Source organism: Protobothrops mucrosquamatus, unplaced genomic scaffold (genome assembly GCF_001527695.2).
Source record: "Protobothrops mucrosquamatus isolate PMUCROS unplaced genomic scaffold, P.Mucros_1.0 scaffold4453, whole genome shotgun sequence".
Taxonomy (NCBI): domain Eukaryota; kingdom Metazoa; phylum Chordata; class Lepidosauria; order Squamata; family Viperidae; genus Protobothrops; species Protobothrops mucrosquamatus.
The window spans coordinates 7,032-18,319 of record NW_015390363.1 but is presented as its reverse complement, the minus strand read 5'-3'; the positions used below and the strand labels follow the sequence as shown (position 1 = coordinate 18,319).

At 53.9% G+C, this 11,288-nt stretch overlaps 1 protein-coding gene across 1 annotated transcript in view; it reads left to right on the top strand.

Annotated features, from left to right (window-relative positions):
* Nucleotides 1–394: 394 nt before the first annotated feature.
* The window catches only part of NOS3 (nitric oxide synthase 3), a gene marked incomplete at its 3' end in the record, with an annotated part of 16,734 nt that continues 5,840 nt past the window's right edge, over nucleotides 395–11,288 (top strand). The window contains exons 1-10 of the mRNA XM_015828390.1: nucleotides 395–450; nucleotides 616–718; nucleotides 859–1,004; nucleotides 2,881–3,043; nucleotides 5,167–5,258; nucleotides 5,350–5,491; nucleotides 6,570–6,709; nucleotides 7,272–7,446; nucleotides 9,384–9,485; nucleotides 11,081–11,275. Of these exons, the coding sequence (XP_015683876.1) occupies nucleotides 395–450; nucleotides 616–718; nucleotides 859–1,004; nucleotides 2,881–3,043; nucleotides 5,167–5,258; nucleotides 5,350–5,491; nucleotides 6,570–6,709; nucleotides 7,272–7,446; nucleotides 9,384–9,485; nucleotides 11,081–11,275 (1,314 nt within the window). The remainder of the gene's footprint in view (nucleotides 451–615; nucleotides 719–858; nucleotides 1,005–2,880; nucleotides 3,044–5,166; nucleotides 5,259–5,349; nucleotides 5,492–6,569; nucleotides 6,710–7,271; nucleotides 7,447–9,383; nucleotides 9,486–11,080; nucleotides 11,276–11,288) is intronic.

Sequence of the window (11,288 nt, the reverse complement as noted above, 5' to 3'; positions counted from 1 at the left end):
ATGACCTCCGAGGTCCCTTCCGGCTCTGTCCTTCTGTGATTCTGGAAGGTTCTCCTGCTCGAGCAGGGGGTCAGACTAGATGACCTCCGAGGACCCTTCCAACTCCATTATTCTATGACTCTGGAAGGGTCTCCTGTTCGAGCAGGGGTCAGACTAGATGACCTCCGAGGTCCCTTCCCGCTCTGTCCTTCTGTGATTCTGAAAGGCTCTCCTTCTCGAGCAGGGGGTCGGACTAGATGACCTCCGAGGTCCCTTCCAGCTCTGTCCTTCTGTGATTCTGGAAGGCTCTCCTTCTCGAGCAGGGGGTCGGACTAGATGACCTCCGAGGTGCCTTCCAGCTCTGTCATTGTATGATTTTGTAAGGGTCTCCTGCTGAAGCAGGGGGTCAGACTAGATGACCTCCAAGCTCCCTTCCCACTGTCAATCTATGAAGGGTCTCCTGCTCAACCAGTGGGTCAGACTAGATGACCTTCCCGTTCTGTCAATCTATGATTTTGTAAGGGTCTCCCGCTCGAGCTGGGGGGTCGGACTAGATGACCTCCGAGGTCCCTTCCCGCTCTGTCCTGCTGTGATTCGGGAAGGGTCTCCTCTCTCTCTCTCCCCCCCCCTCCCCAGCTTGCCAGCCGAGCGCCCGGCCGACCCTCCCCGCTATTCCCGCATCAAGAACTGGCAGACGGGCACCATCCTCTACGACACCCTCAGCGCCCAGGCCAGGCAGGTGAGGGTGCCCGCGGCGGTGGGGGCAGGGAGGGAGGGTGGGAGGAGCCTAGGGGCTTTGGGGGAGGGGCCAATGGGGCAAACCCCCCTCTCCCGGTTTTCCCGCACCCCGGCACGATGCCCGCCTGCCCCTTCTCCCAGGAGGTGCCCTGCAACGGGAAACGATGCCTGGGCGCCGCCATGCTGCCCAAGCAGATGCTAGCCCGGTGCGACGGTGCCCGATCGGAGGAAGAGCTGCTGAGCCTCGCCCGGGACTTCCTCGCCCTCTACTATGGCTCCATGAGGCGGTAAGTTCTCGGGGGCCCCCACCCCAAAAGGGGCACCCCATTTACAGAGGGGGCACCCCTTCCTCTCTCCCCAAATCCTGGCACCCCGTTTGCAGACGGGACACCCCGTCCTCTCTCCCTACAGGGGGCAGCCCGGATGCTGGTACCCCATTTACAGAGGGGGCACCCCGTCCTCTCCCCCTACACGGGGCAGCCCGGATCCTGGCACCCCATTTACAAAGGGGGTACCCCTTCCTCTCTCCCCAAATCCTGGCACCCCATTTGCAGAGGGGGCACCCCGTCCTCTCTCCCTACAGTGGGGCAGCCTGGATGCCGGCACCCCACTTACAGAGGGGGCACCCCGTCCTCTCTCCCCAAATCCTGGCACCCCATTTACAGAGGAACACCCCGTCCTCTCTCCCTGCAGGGGGACAGCCCGGATACTGGCACCCCACTTACAGAGGGGGCATCCCGTCCTCTCTTCCTACAGGGGGGCAGCCCGGATCCTAGCACCCCATTTACAAAGGGGGCACCCCTTCCTCTCTCCCCAAATCCTGGCACCCCACTTACAGAGGGGGCACCCCGTCCTCTCTCCCCGCAGGGGGACAGCCCGGATGCCGGCACCCCACTTACAGAGGGGGCACCCCGTCCTCTCTCCCTACAGGGGGCCAGCCTGGATACTGGCACCCCACTTACAGAGGGGGCATCCCGTCCTCTCTTCCTACAGGGGGGCAGCCCGGATCCTAGCACCCCATTTACAAAGGGGGCACCCCTTCCTCTCTCCCCAAATCCTGGCACCCCACTTACAGAGGGGGCACCCCGTCCTCTCTCCCTACAGGGGGCCAGCCTGGATGCTGGCACCCCACTTACAGAGGGGGCACCCCATCCTCTCTCCCTACAGGGGGCCAGCCTGGATGCCGGCACCCCACTTACAGAGGGGGCACCCCGTCCTCTCTCCCTACAGGGGGCCAGCCTGGATGCCGACACCCCACTTACAGAGGGGGCACCCCGTCCTCTCTCCCTACAGGGGGACAGCCCGGATGCCGGCACCCCACTTACAGAGAGGGCACCCCGTCCTCTCTCCCTACAGGGGGACAGCCCAGATGCCGGCACCCCACTTACAGAGGGGGCACCCCGTCCTCTCCCCCTACAGGGGGCCAGCCCGGATCCTAGCACCCCATTTACAGAGGGGGCACCCCGTCTTCTCTCCCTACAGTGGGGCAGCCCAGATCCTGGCACCCCATTTACAAAGGGGGCACCCCGTCCTCTCTCCCCAAATCCCGGCACCCCATTTGCAGAGGGGGCACCCCGTCCTCTCCCCCTACAGGGGGGCAGCTGGATGCTGGCACCCCCCCTTGCCCACAAGACCCTCCCTCTCTCCGGAGTGGCAGACCGGCCCCTTCCCCAAATCCCGAGGACTAATAAGGGGGGGCACGGGGGGGGTCCCCCTTCCCTGACCCGGCCCAGGAAGGCCTGGGGGGCTCCTGATCCTTTTGTTTCGGGGCCTCTTATCGGAATCTTCCAGAATGGTTCCCCCCTCCCATTCCAACCCGGGACGTCCCGCCTGGCCTTTCGGCCCCCCTCCCTTGGAAAAACACCCACATCCCGAGTCCGGGAAAGTTTATCCCACGGCGGGCCTGGAAAGACAAACAAAGAACGGACAGAGCCACAACAACAGCACAGCTCATCGTCCCCGCCCTGGCTTGTCCCGCGGGGTGTGTGTAGAAAGAGGGGGAGGCCTTTGGGGGTGCCGAGTGCCAATCTCAGCTTTGGAAAAAAAAAACCCAATTCCCAAAGATCCCTAAGGAGGATCCGGTGATGTCCTACACTGCCGGGTCGTTGTGCTACGATAAACCCACCGGGAAACCTCCCCCCTGGTCTTCTCTTTCCTCCCCAGGGCCGAGTCGCAAGCCCACCACCAGCGCCTCCAGGAGGTGGAGCGGCAGATCGCCGCCACGGGCACCTACCAGCTGCTGGAGGCGGAGCTGGTCTTCGGCGCCAAGCACGCCTGGCGCAACGCCCCTCGCTGTCTGGGACGCATCCAGTGGAACAAGCTGCAGGTGCGGTGGGGGCGGCTGGATCCAAATCCTCCCACACAGGGCAGGCGGGAAGATCCTTGCCTAGAAAGACACTCCTATTCCAGTTGGCGGGGTGTGTGTGTGTGTGTGTGTGTGTCAGGCTCAGGGTCCTCACCCTCTTCCTGAGCAACTCCCTTTCCCCCAGCCCTGCTGCGCTCCCACAAAGTGCAGGCCGGGACCCAATCCAACGGTGGGAAGATCCTCGCCTAGGAAGACACTCCTATTCCAGTTGGCGGTGTGTGTGTGTTTGTGTGTCTCTCTCGTGTGTGTGTGTGTGTCAGTCTCAGGGTCCTCACCCTCTTCCTGAGCAACAACTCCACTAAGGGCCCCTCCCTTCCCTTTCTGACCTGCCCTGCTGGGCTCCCACAAAGTGCAGGCCGGGACCCAATCCAACGGCGGGAAGATCCTCGCCTAGAAAGACACTCCTATTCCAGTTGGCGGGTTGTATGTGTGTGTGTGTGTATGTGTGTGTGTATGCCAGACTCAGGGTCCTCACCCTCTTCCTGGGCAACACCAACAGGGACCCCTCCCCTCCCTTTCCCATCTCTCTTGCTAGGCTCCCACAAAGTGCAGGCGGGACCCGATCCAACGGCGGGAAGATCCTCGCCAAAAAGACTCTCCTATTCCAGTTGGTTGTGTGTGTGTGTGTGTGTGTGTGTGTGTGTGTGCCAGGCTCAGGGTCCTCACCCTCTTCCTGAGCAACTCTTCCCGGGGGCACCCTCCCTTCCCTTTCCCACCAGCCTTGCTGGGCTCCCACAAAGTGCAAGCGGGACCCGATCCAATCGCCTAGAAAGACACTCCTATTCCAGTTGGCATTGTGTGTGTTTGTGTGTGTGTTTGTGTGTGTGCCAGACTCAGGGTCCTCGCCCTCTTCCTGGGCAACTCCACCAGGGACCCCTCCCCTCCCTTTCCCATCTCTCTTGCTAGGCTCCCACAAAGTGCAGGCCGGGACCCAATCCAACGGCGGGAAGATCCTCGCCTAGAAAGACACTCCTATTCCAGTTGGCGTTGTGTGTGTTTGTGTGTGTGTGTGTTTGTGTGTGTGCCAGACTCAGGGTCCTCACCCTCTTCCTGAGCAACAACTCCACCAAGGGCCCCTCCCCTCCTTTTCCCCCAGCCCTGCTGCGCTCCCACAAACTGCAGGCCGGGACCCGATCCAACGGCGGGAAGATCCTCGCGTAGAAAGACACTCCTATTCCAGTTGGCGGGTTGTGTGTGTGTGTGTGTGTGTGTGTGTGTGTGTGCCAGACTCAGGGTCCTCGCCCTCTTCCTGGGCAACTCCAACAGGGACCCCTCCCCTCCCTTTCCCATCTCTCTTGCTAGGCTCCCACAAAGTGCAGGCGGGACCCGATCCAACGGCGGGAAGATCCTCGCCAAAAAGACTCTCCTATTCCAGTTGGCTGTGTGTGTGTGTGTGTGTGTGTGTGTGTGTGTGTGTGTGTGTGTGTGTGTGTGCCAGGCTCAGGGTCCTCACCCTCTTCCTGAGCAACTCTTCCCGGGGGCACCCTCCCTTCCCTTTCCCACCAGCCTTGCTGGGCTCCCACAAAGTGCAGGCGGGACCCGATCCAATCGCCTAGAAAGACACTCCTATTCCAGTTGGCATTGTGTGTGTGTGTGTGTGTGTGTGTGTGTGTGCCAGGCTCAGGGTCCTCGCCCTCTTCCTGGGCAACTCCACCAGGGGCCCCTCCCCTCCCTTTCCCCGAGCCCTGCTGCGCTCCCACAAAGTGCAGGCCGGGACCCAATCCAATGGCGGGAAGATCCTCGCCTATAAAGACTCTCCTATTCCAGTTGGCGGTGTGTGTGTGTTTGTGTGTCTCTCTCTGTGTGTGTGTGTCAGTCTCAGGGTCCTCACCCTGAGCAACAACTCCAAGGGCCCCTCCCCTCCCTTTCCCAGAGCCCTGCTGCGCTCCCACAAAGTGCAGGCCGGGACCCAACCCACCAACGGGAAGATCCTCGCTTATAAAGACTCTGCTATTCCAGTTGTTGTTGGTGGTGGTGGTGTGTGTGTGTGTGTGTGTATGTGTGTGTGAGGCTCAGAGTCCTCACCCTCCTCCTCGGGCGAAAGAGGGGCACCCCTGCTGCCACTTAGACCCTCCTCCCCGCAGGTCTTTGACGCCCGGGACATCACCAGCGCCCAGGAGATGTTCACCTTCCTGTGTAACCACATCAACTACGCCACCAACCGGGGCAATCTCCGGTGAGCCCTGGCAGGCACGGGCTGCGGGCGGTGGCAGGAGGTTCCCCTGACCAAGCCTGAGGTTTTTCCCCCCCTCGCTTCCTCCCGCCAGGTCGGCCATCACCGTCTTCCCGCCGCGGCTGGCGGGACGGGGCGACTTCCGCATCTGGAATCAGCAGCTGATCCGGTACGCCGGCTACCCACAGCCCGACGGCAGCGTCCTGGGAGACCCGGCCAACGTGGAGATCACCGAGGTGAGCGGAATACGGAACGCGGAGTTGGGAAGGGAGCTCGGAGATCATCTAGTCTGACCCCCCCTACAGAATCACAGAAGAACAGAGATGGAAGAGACCCCGGAGTTCTTCTTGTCCGACTCTCTACTTGAGCGGGAGACCCAAACGGAATCATAGAAGGACAGAGTTGGAAGAGACCTCGGAGGTCATCTAGTCCAACCCCCTGCTCAAGCAGGAGACCCTTACAGAATCAGAGAACGACAAAGATGGAAGGGACCCTGGAGGTCATCTAGTCCACCCCTCTGCTCGAGCAGGAGATGCTATACAGAATCGTAGAAGAACAGGGACCTCAGAGGTCATCTAGTCCAACCGCCTGCTCGAGCAAGAGACCCTTACAGAATCAGAGAAGGACAGAGTTGGAAGGGACCCTGGAGGTCATCTAATCCAACCCCCTGCTCGAGCAGGAGACATGGGGACATCCTCACCCCACTTCTCAGTGCCCATTCCAAGACTTCCATCTTGGACTAGGGGGTTGGACTAGATGACCTCCGAGGTCCCTTCCAACTCTGTTATTCTATTCTATTCTATTCTATTCTATTCACTCAGTTGTTCTGTAAGGGTCTCCTGCTTGAGCAGGGGGTTGGACTAGATGACCTCTGAGGTACCTTCCTTCTATTCTATTCTATTCTATTCTATTCTATTCTATTCTATTCTATTCTATTCACTACTGTTCTGTAGGGTCTCCTGCTTGCACATGGGGTTGGACTAGATGACCTCTGAGGTCCCTTCCAACTATTCTCTTCTCTTCTATTCACTCTGCTGTTCTGGAAGGGTCTCCTGCTTGAGCAGGGGGTTGGACTAGATGACCTCTGAGGTCCCTTCCCTCTATTCTATTCTATTCTATTCTATTCTATTCTATTCCTATTCTATTCTATTCTATTCTATTCTATTCTATTCTATTCACTCTGCTGTTCTGTAAGGGTCTCCTGCTTGAGCAGGGGGTTGGACTAGATGACCTCTGAGGTCCCTTCCATCTATTCTATTCTATTCTGTTGGGGGGCCCTTCCCCACTTGCTGTTTTCTCTACACCCCCCCTCAGCTCTGCATGCAGTACGGCTGGCGTCCCCCCTACGGCCGTTTCGACGTCCTCCCGTTGCTCCTGCAAGCGCCAGACGAGGACCCCGAGCTTTTCGTCCTACCTCCCGAGCTGGTGCTGGAGGTGCCCATCGTCCACCCCACGTGAGCTGAGCTGGGCCCCAGATGGGGAGAGGGGGGACACGGTGGTCTCTGGGGGGGGATGGCTCTCCCAAGGTGCCTTTTCCACGAGGCCACGGGCCTTTCCCGTTTTTCCTCGGGAGACGTTTCGCTTCTCGTCGGAAGATCTGCTCCTGCTTGAAAAGTCCCTTCCCTAGAGCCGTGGAAGCCTCCCGGACGAAGAAGCGAAACCACTTCCGGGAAAAAGGAGGACATCCAAGTGATCCGGAGGACGGAGAAGCGCCATCAGCGGCTTCCTTGGATGAGCGCCATGCCGCAGACGGGCGGACCTCTCGGGCCCCCTTGTCCAATTCCCTCAGATCTGTGTTCGCGCGCTCTCCCGCCCCATTGGGTGCAGGCTGGCAGCCGACGTGCTGCAGAGCGCGGTGCGGCGGCCGAGGGCAGCCGATGGGAGGGAGACCGAATCTGCGGGGGGCAAACTCTCGTCTACCACTCGCGTGGGGCTCGCCCGAAGGATTCCCCCACCCATCAGGCCCGGCCCCCTGCTCTTCCTCACCTGCTGCCCGTCCTCTCATGTTTACTCCAGGCTGCTGTGGTTTGAGGAGCTGGGACTCCGCTGGTACGCCCTGCCGGCCGTGGCCAACATGCTGCTGGAAATCGGCGGTCTGGAGTTCCCAGCCGCCCCCTTCAGCGGCTGGTACGTGGGCTGCGAGATCGGCATGCGGGACTTTTGCGACGCCCACCGCTACAACCTCTTGCAGGTAAGGGCCCTTTCCAGTGCCCCTCTGCCGCCCCGGGAACAGAGGAAGGGGGAGGGGGAGGAGACCCGACCCCCCTGACAGTGTCCGCCCCTACGGGAAGTCCCCGACACGACGACGGAGACCGACGCTTCTGCCGTTAAGGGAGACGCTGGTTTCGTTTTGCCCCTCTTTGACGACGGCCGCTGGCTGACTTTGGGCTAATCAGCAGGGCGCCGTGAGTTCTAGTCCCGCCTTAGGCCTGAAAGCTGTTTGGGTAACTTTGGGTAATTAAATTAAATTAATAATAATAATAAAGTTGGAAGGGACCTTGGAGGTCATCTAGTCCAACCCCCTGCTCAGGCAGGAAACCCTATACATTAAGTTAAATTAAATTAAACAGAATTAAATAGAATTAAATTAAATAGAATTAAATAGAATTCAATTAAATTAAGTTAAATATTAAATTAAATTATTAATAATAGTTGGAAGGGACCTTGGAGGTCATCTAGTCCAACCCCCTGCTCAGGCAGGAAACCCTATACATTAAATTAAATTAAATTAAATAGAATTAAATTAAATTAAATTAAACAGAATTAAATAGAATTAAATTAAATTAAGTTAAATATTAAATTAAACTAAACTAAACTAAATTAAGTTAAATATTAAATTAAATAGAATTAAATAGAATTAAATGAATTAAATAGAATTAAATTAAATAGAATTAAATAGAATTCAATTAAATTAAGTTAAATATTAAATTAAATTATTAATAATAGTTGGAAGGGACCTTGGAGGTCATCTAGTCCAACCCCCTGCTCCGGCAGGAAACCCTATACATTAAATTAAATTAAATAGAATTAAATTAAATTAAACAGAATTAAATTAAATTAAGTTACATTAATAATAATAAAGTTGGAAGAGACCTTGGAGGTCATCTAGTCCAACCCCCTGCTCAGACAGGAAACCCTATACATTAAATTATATTAAATTAAATGGAATTAAATTAAATAGAATTACATTAAATTAAATTAAGTTAAATATTAAATTAAGCTAAACTACATTAAATTAAATATTAAATTAAATAGAATTAAATACAATTAAAGTAAATTAAATTAAGTTAAATATTACACTAAACTAAACTAAACTAAATTAAGTTAAATATTAAATTAAATAGAATTAAATAGAATTAAATGAATTAAATAGAATTAAATTAAATAGAATTAAATAGAATTAAATTAAATAGAATTAAATTAAATTAAGTTAAATATTAAATTAAATTATTAATAATAGTTGGAAGGGATCTTGGAGGTCATCTAGTCCAACCCACTGCTCAGGCAGGAAACCCTATACATTAAATTAAATTAAATTAAATAGAATTAAATAGAATTAAATTAAACAGAATTAAATAGAATTAAATTAAATTAAGTTAAATATTAAATTAAACTAAACTAAACTAAATTAAGTTAAATATTAAATTAAATAGAATTAAATAGAATTAAATGAATTAAATAGAATTAAATTAAATTAAATGGAATTAAATAGAATTAAAATAAAATAAAATAGAATTAAATAAAATAGAATTAAGCTAAATTAAATCATTAAATCAAATAATTAAATTAAATAGAATTAAATAGAATTAAATTAAATTAAATTAAATATTAAATTAAATACAATTAAATTGAATCAAATTGAAGAATTAAATTAAATTAAATTAAATTAAATTAAATTAAATTAAATTAAATTAAATTAAATTAAATTAAATTAAATTAAATTAAATTATTAAATTAAATTAACACACCCAGGTGCCCCTCCCGACGCCCGCCACTCTCTCTCTCTCTGCCAATGGCGGATCCTTCCCCAGCAAGGGGGGGGTCACAACAGATCCTCCCCCCCCCCAAAATCCTCCCGGACGATCCCCCGATTGTCTTTCCCTCCTTCGCCCGAACCGTCTCTCGCAGGGGGTGGCTGAGAAGATGGGGCTGGACACCGGGACCACCCTCTCCCTCTGGAAGGACAAGGCGGCGGTGGAGATGAACGTGGCCGTGCTGCACAGCTTCCAGGTGTGTGTGTGCGTTGTGTGTGTGTGTGTGTGTGTAGCCGCTACAGAGAATCCTCGACTTACGACCGCAACCGAGACGCCCCCCACCCCCATTTCTGTCACCGAGCGAGACATTTGTCACGGGAGTTGGGCTCCGCTTCCTTCCCACCGTCGTTAAGCGAAACCCCTCCGGTCGTTAAGCGAGTCGCGTGGCCGTTCAGTGGAATCTCTCTTCCCCCCCCCGCCCTCCCCGTCGACTCGGCTCGTCGGGAAGGCGGCCAAAGGGGACCGTCGTAAACGGGAGTGGGTTGCCAGGCGTCCCGGTTTGGTTCCCGCGACCGCGGGGAGGCGGTGGAGGGCGGTCGTCTAAACGAGGCGTCGTAAGGCGAGGACCGTGTGAACGGTCGCCTGAACGAGCGGTTTGCGACAACGGGGCTGCACGAGCCCGTGCTGGGGTGTGTGTGTGTGGGGGGTCTCCCCTCCTCTCCTGCCTTCTCCCCCTTCCCCCAGCTCAACCCACACTCACAACTCTTGGGGTCTCCCACCCAGATCCCCCCCCACCCAGCTACAGTCTACTCTCTCTTTCTCTTTCCTCCCTTCCTCCCTCCCTTTTCTTCTTTTCTTCCTTCCTTCCTTCCTTCCTTCCTCCCTCTTTTCTTTCTTTCTTTCTTTCTTTCTGTCTTCCTTCCTTCTTTCCTTTCTCTCTCTCCTTCCTCTTCTCTCCTTCCTTCCTTTTCTCTTTCTCCTTCCTTCCTTTTCGACCTTTCCTTCCTCCCTTCCCTCTTCTTTCCTTCCTTTCTTTTCTCTCTCCTTCCTCCTTCCTTCCTTCCTCCTCTCTTTCGTTCCTTTCCCCTTTCTCCTTCTTCTTCTCTTTCTCTCTTTCTTCCTTCCTCCCTCCCTCCCTCCCTCCCTTCCTTCTTCTTTCCTTCCTTCCTTCCTCTCTCTACTTCCTTCTTCCTTCCTTCCTCTTCTTTCTCTCTCTCTTTCTTTCTTTCTTTCTTTCTCTCTCTCTCTTTCTTTCTTTCTTCCGTCCTTCCATCCTTCCTTACTTACTTACTTACTTGCTTGCTTCCTTCCTTCTTTCTTTCTTTCTTTTTTGCCCTTCCTTCCTCCCTTCCTTCCTTCCTTGCTTCCTTCTTCTTTCCTTCCTTCCTGTCTCTACTTCCTTCTTCCTTCCTCTTCTTTCTCTCTCTCTTTTTCTTTCTGTCTTTCTCTCTTTCTTTCTTTCTTTCTTCCGTCCTTCCATCCTTCCTTCCTTCCTTACTTGCTTCCTTCCTCTTCTCTCCTTCTTTCCTCCTTCCTTCCTTCCTTAGTCTTCTCTCTCTCCTCCCTTCCTTCCTTCCTTCCTTCCTTCCTCTTTCTTTCTTCTTTCTTCCTTCCTTCCTTCTTTCCTTCCTACCTTCCTTCTTTCCTTTTTCTCTCTCTCCTCCCTTCCTCCTTTCTTCTTACTCTTCTCTCTCCTCCCTTCCTGCTTCCTTGCTTCCTTCCTCCCTCCCTCCACCCTTCCCTTCCCTTCCCTTCTCGTCACTCCTTCCTTCCTCTTCTCCTTCTCCTTCTCCTGGGCAGGGGGGGTGTCGTCTGACGGGACCCTTGGCCCTTCTCCACCCCTCTCCGCAGCTGGCCAAAGTGACCGTCGTGGACCACCACGCGGTGGCCGAGTCCTTCATGAAGCACCTGGAGAACGAGCAGCGCATCCGGGGGGGCTGCCCGGCCGACTGGATCTGGCTGGTGCCCCCCATCTCCGGCAGCCTCACCCCCGTCTTCCACCAGGAGCTGGTCAACTACCAGCTCTCCCCCGGCTTCCGATACCAGGTGGGCTTCCCTC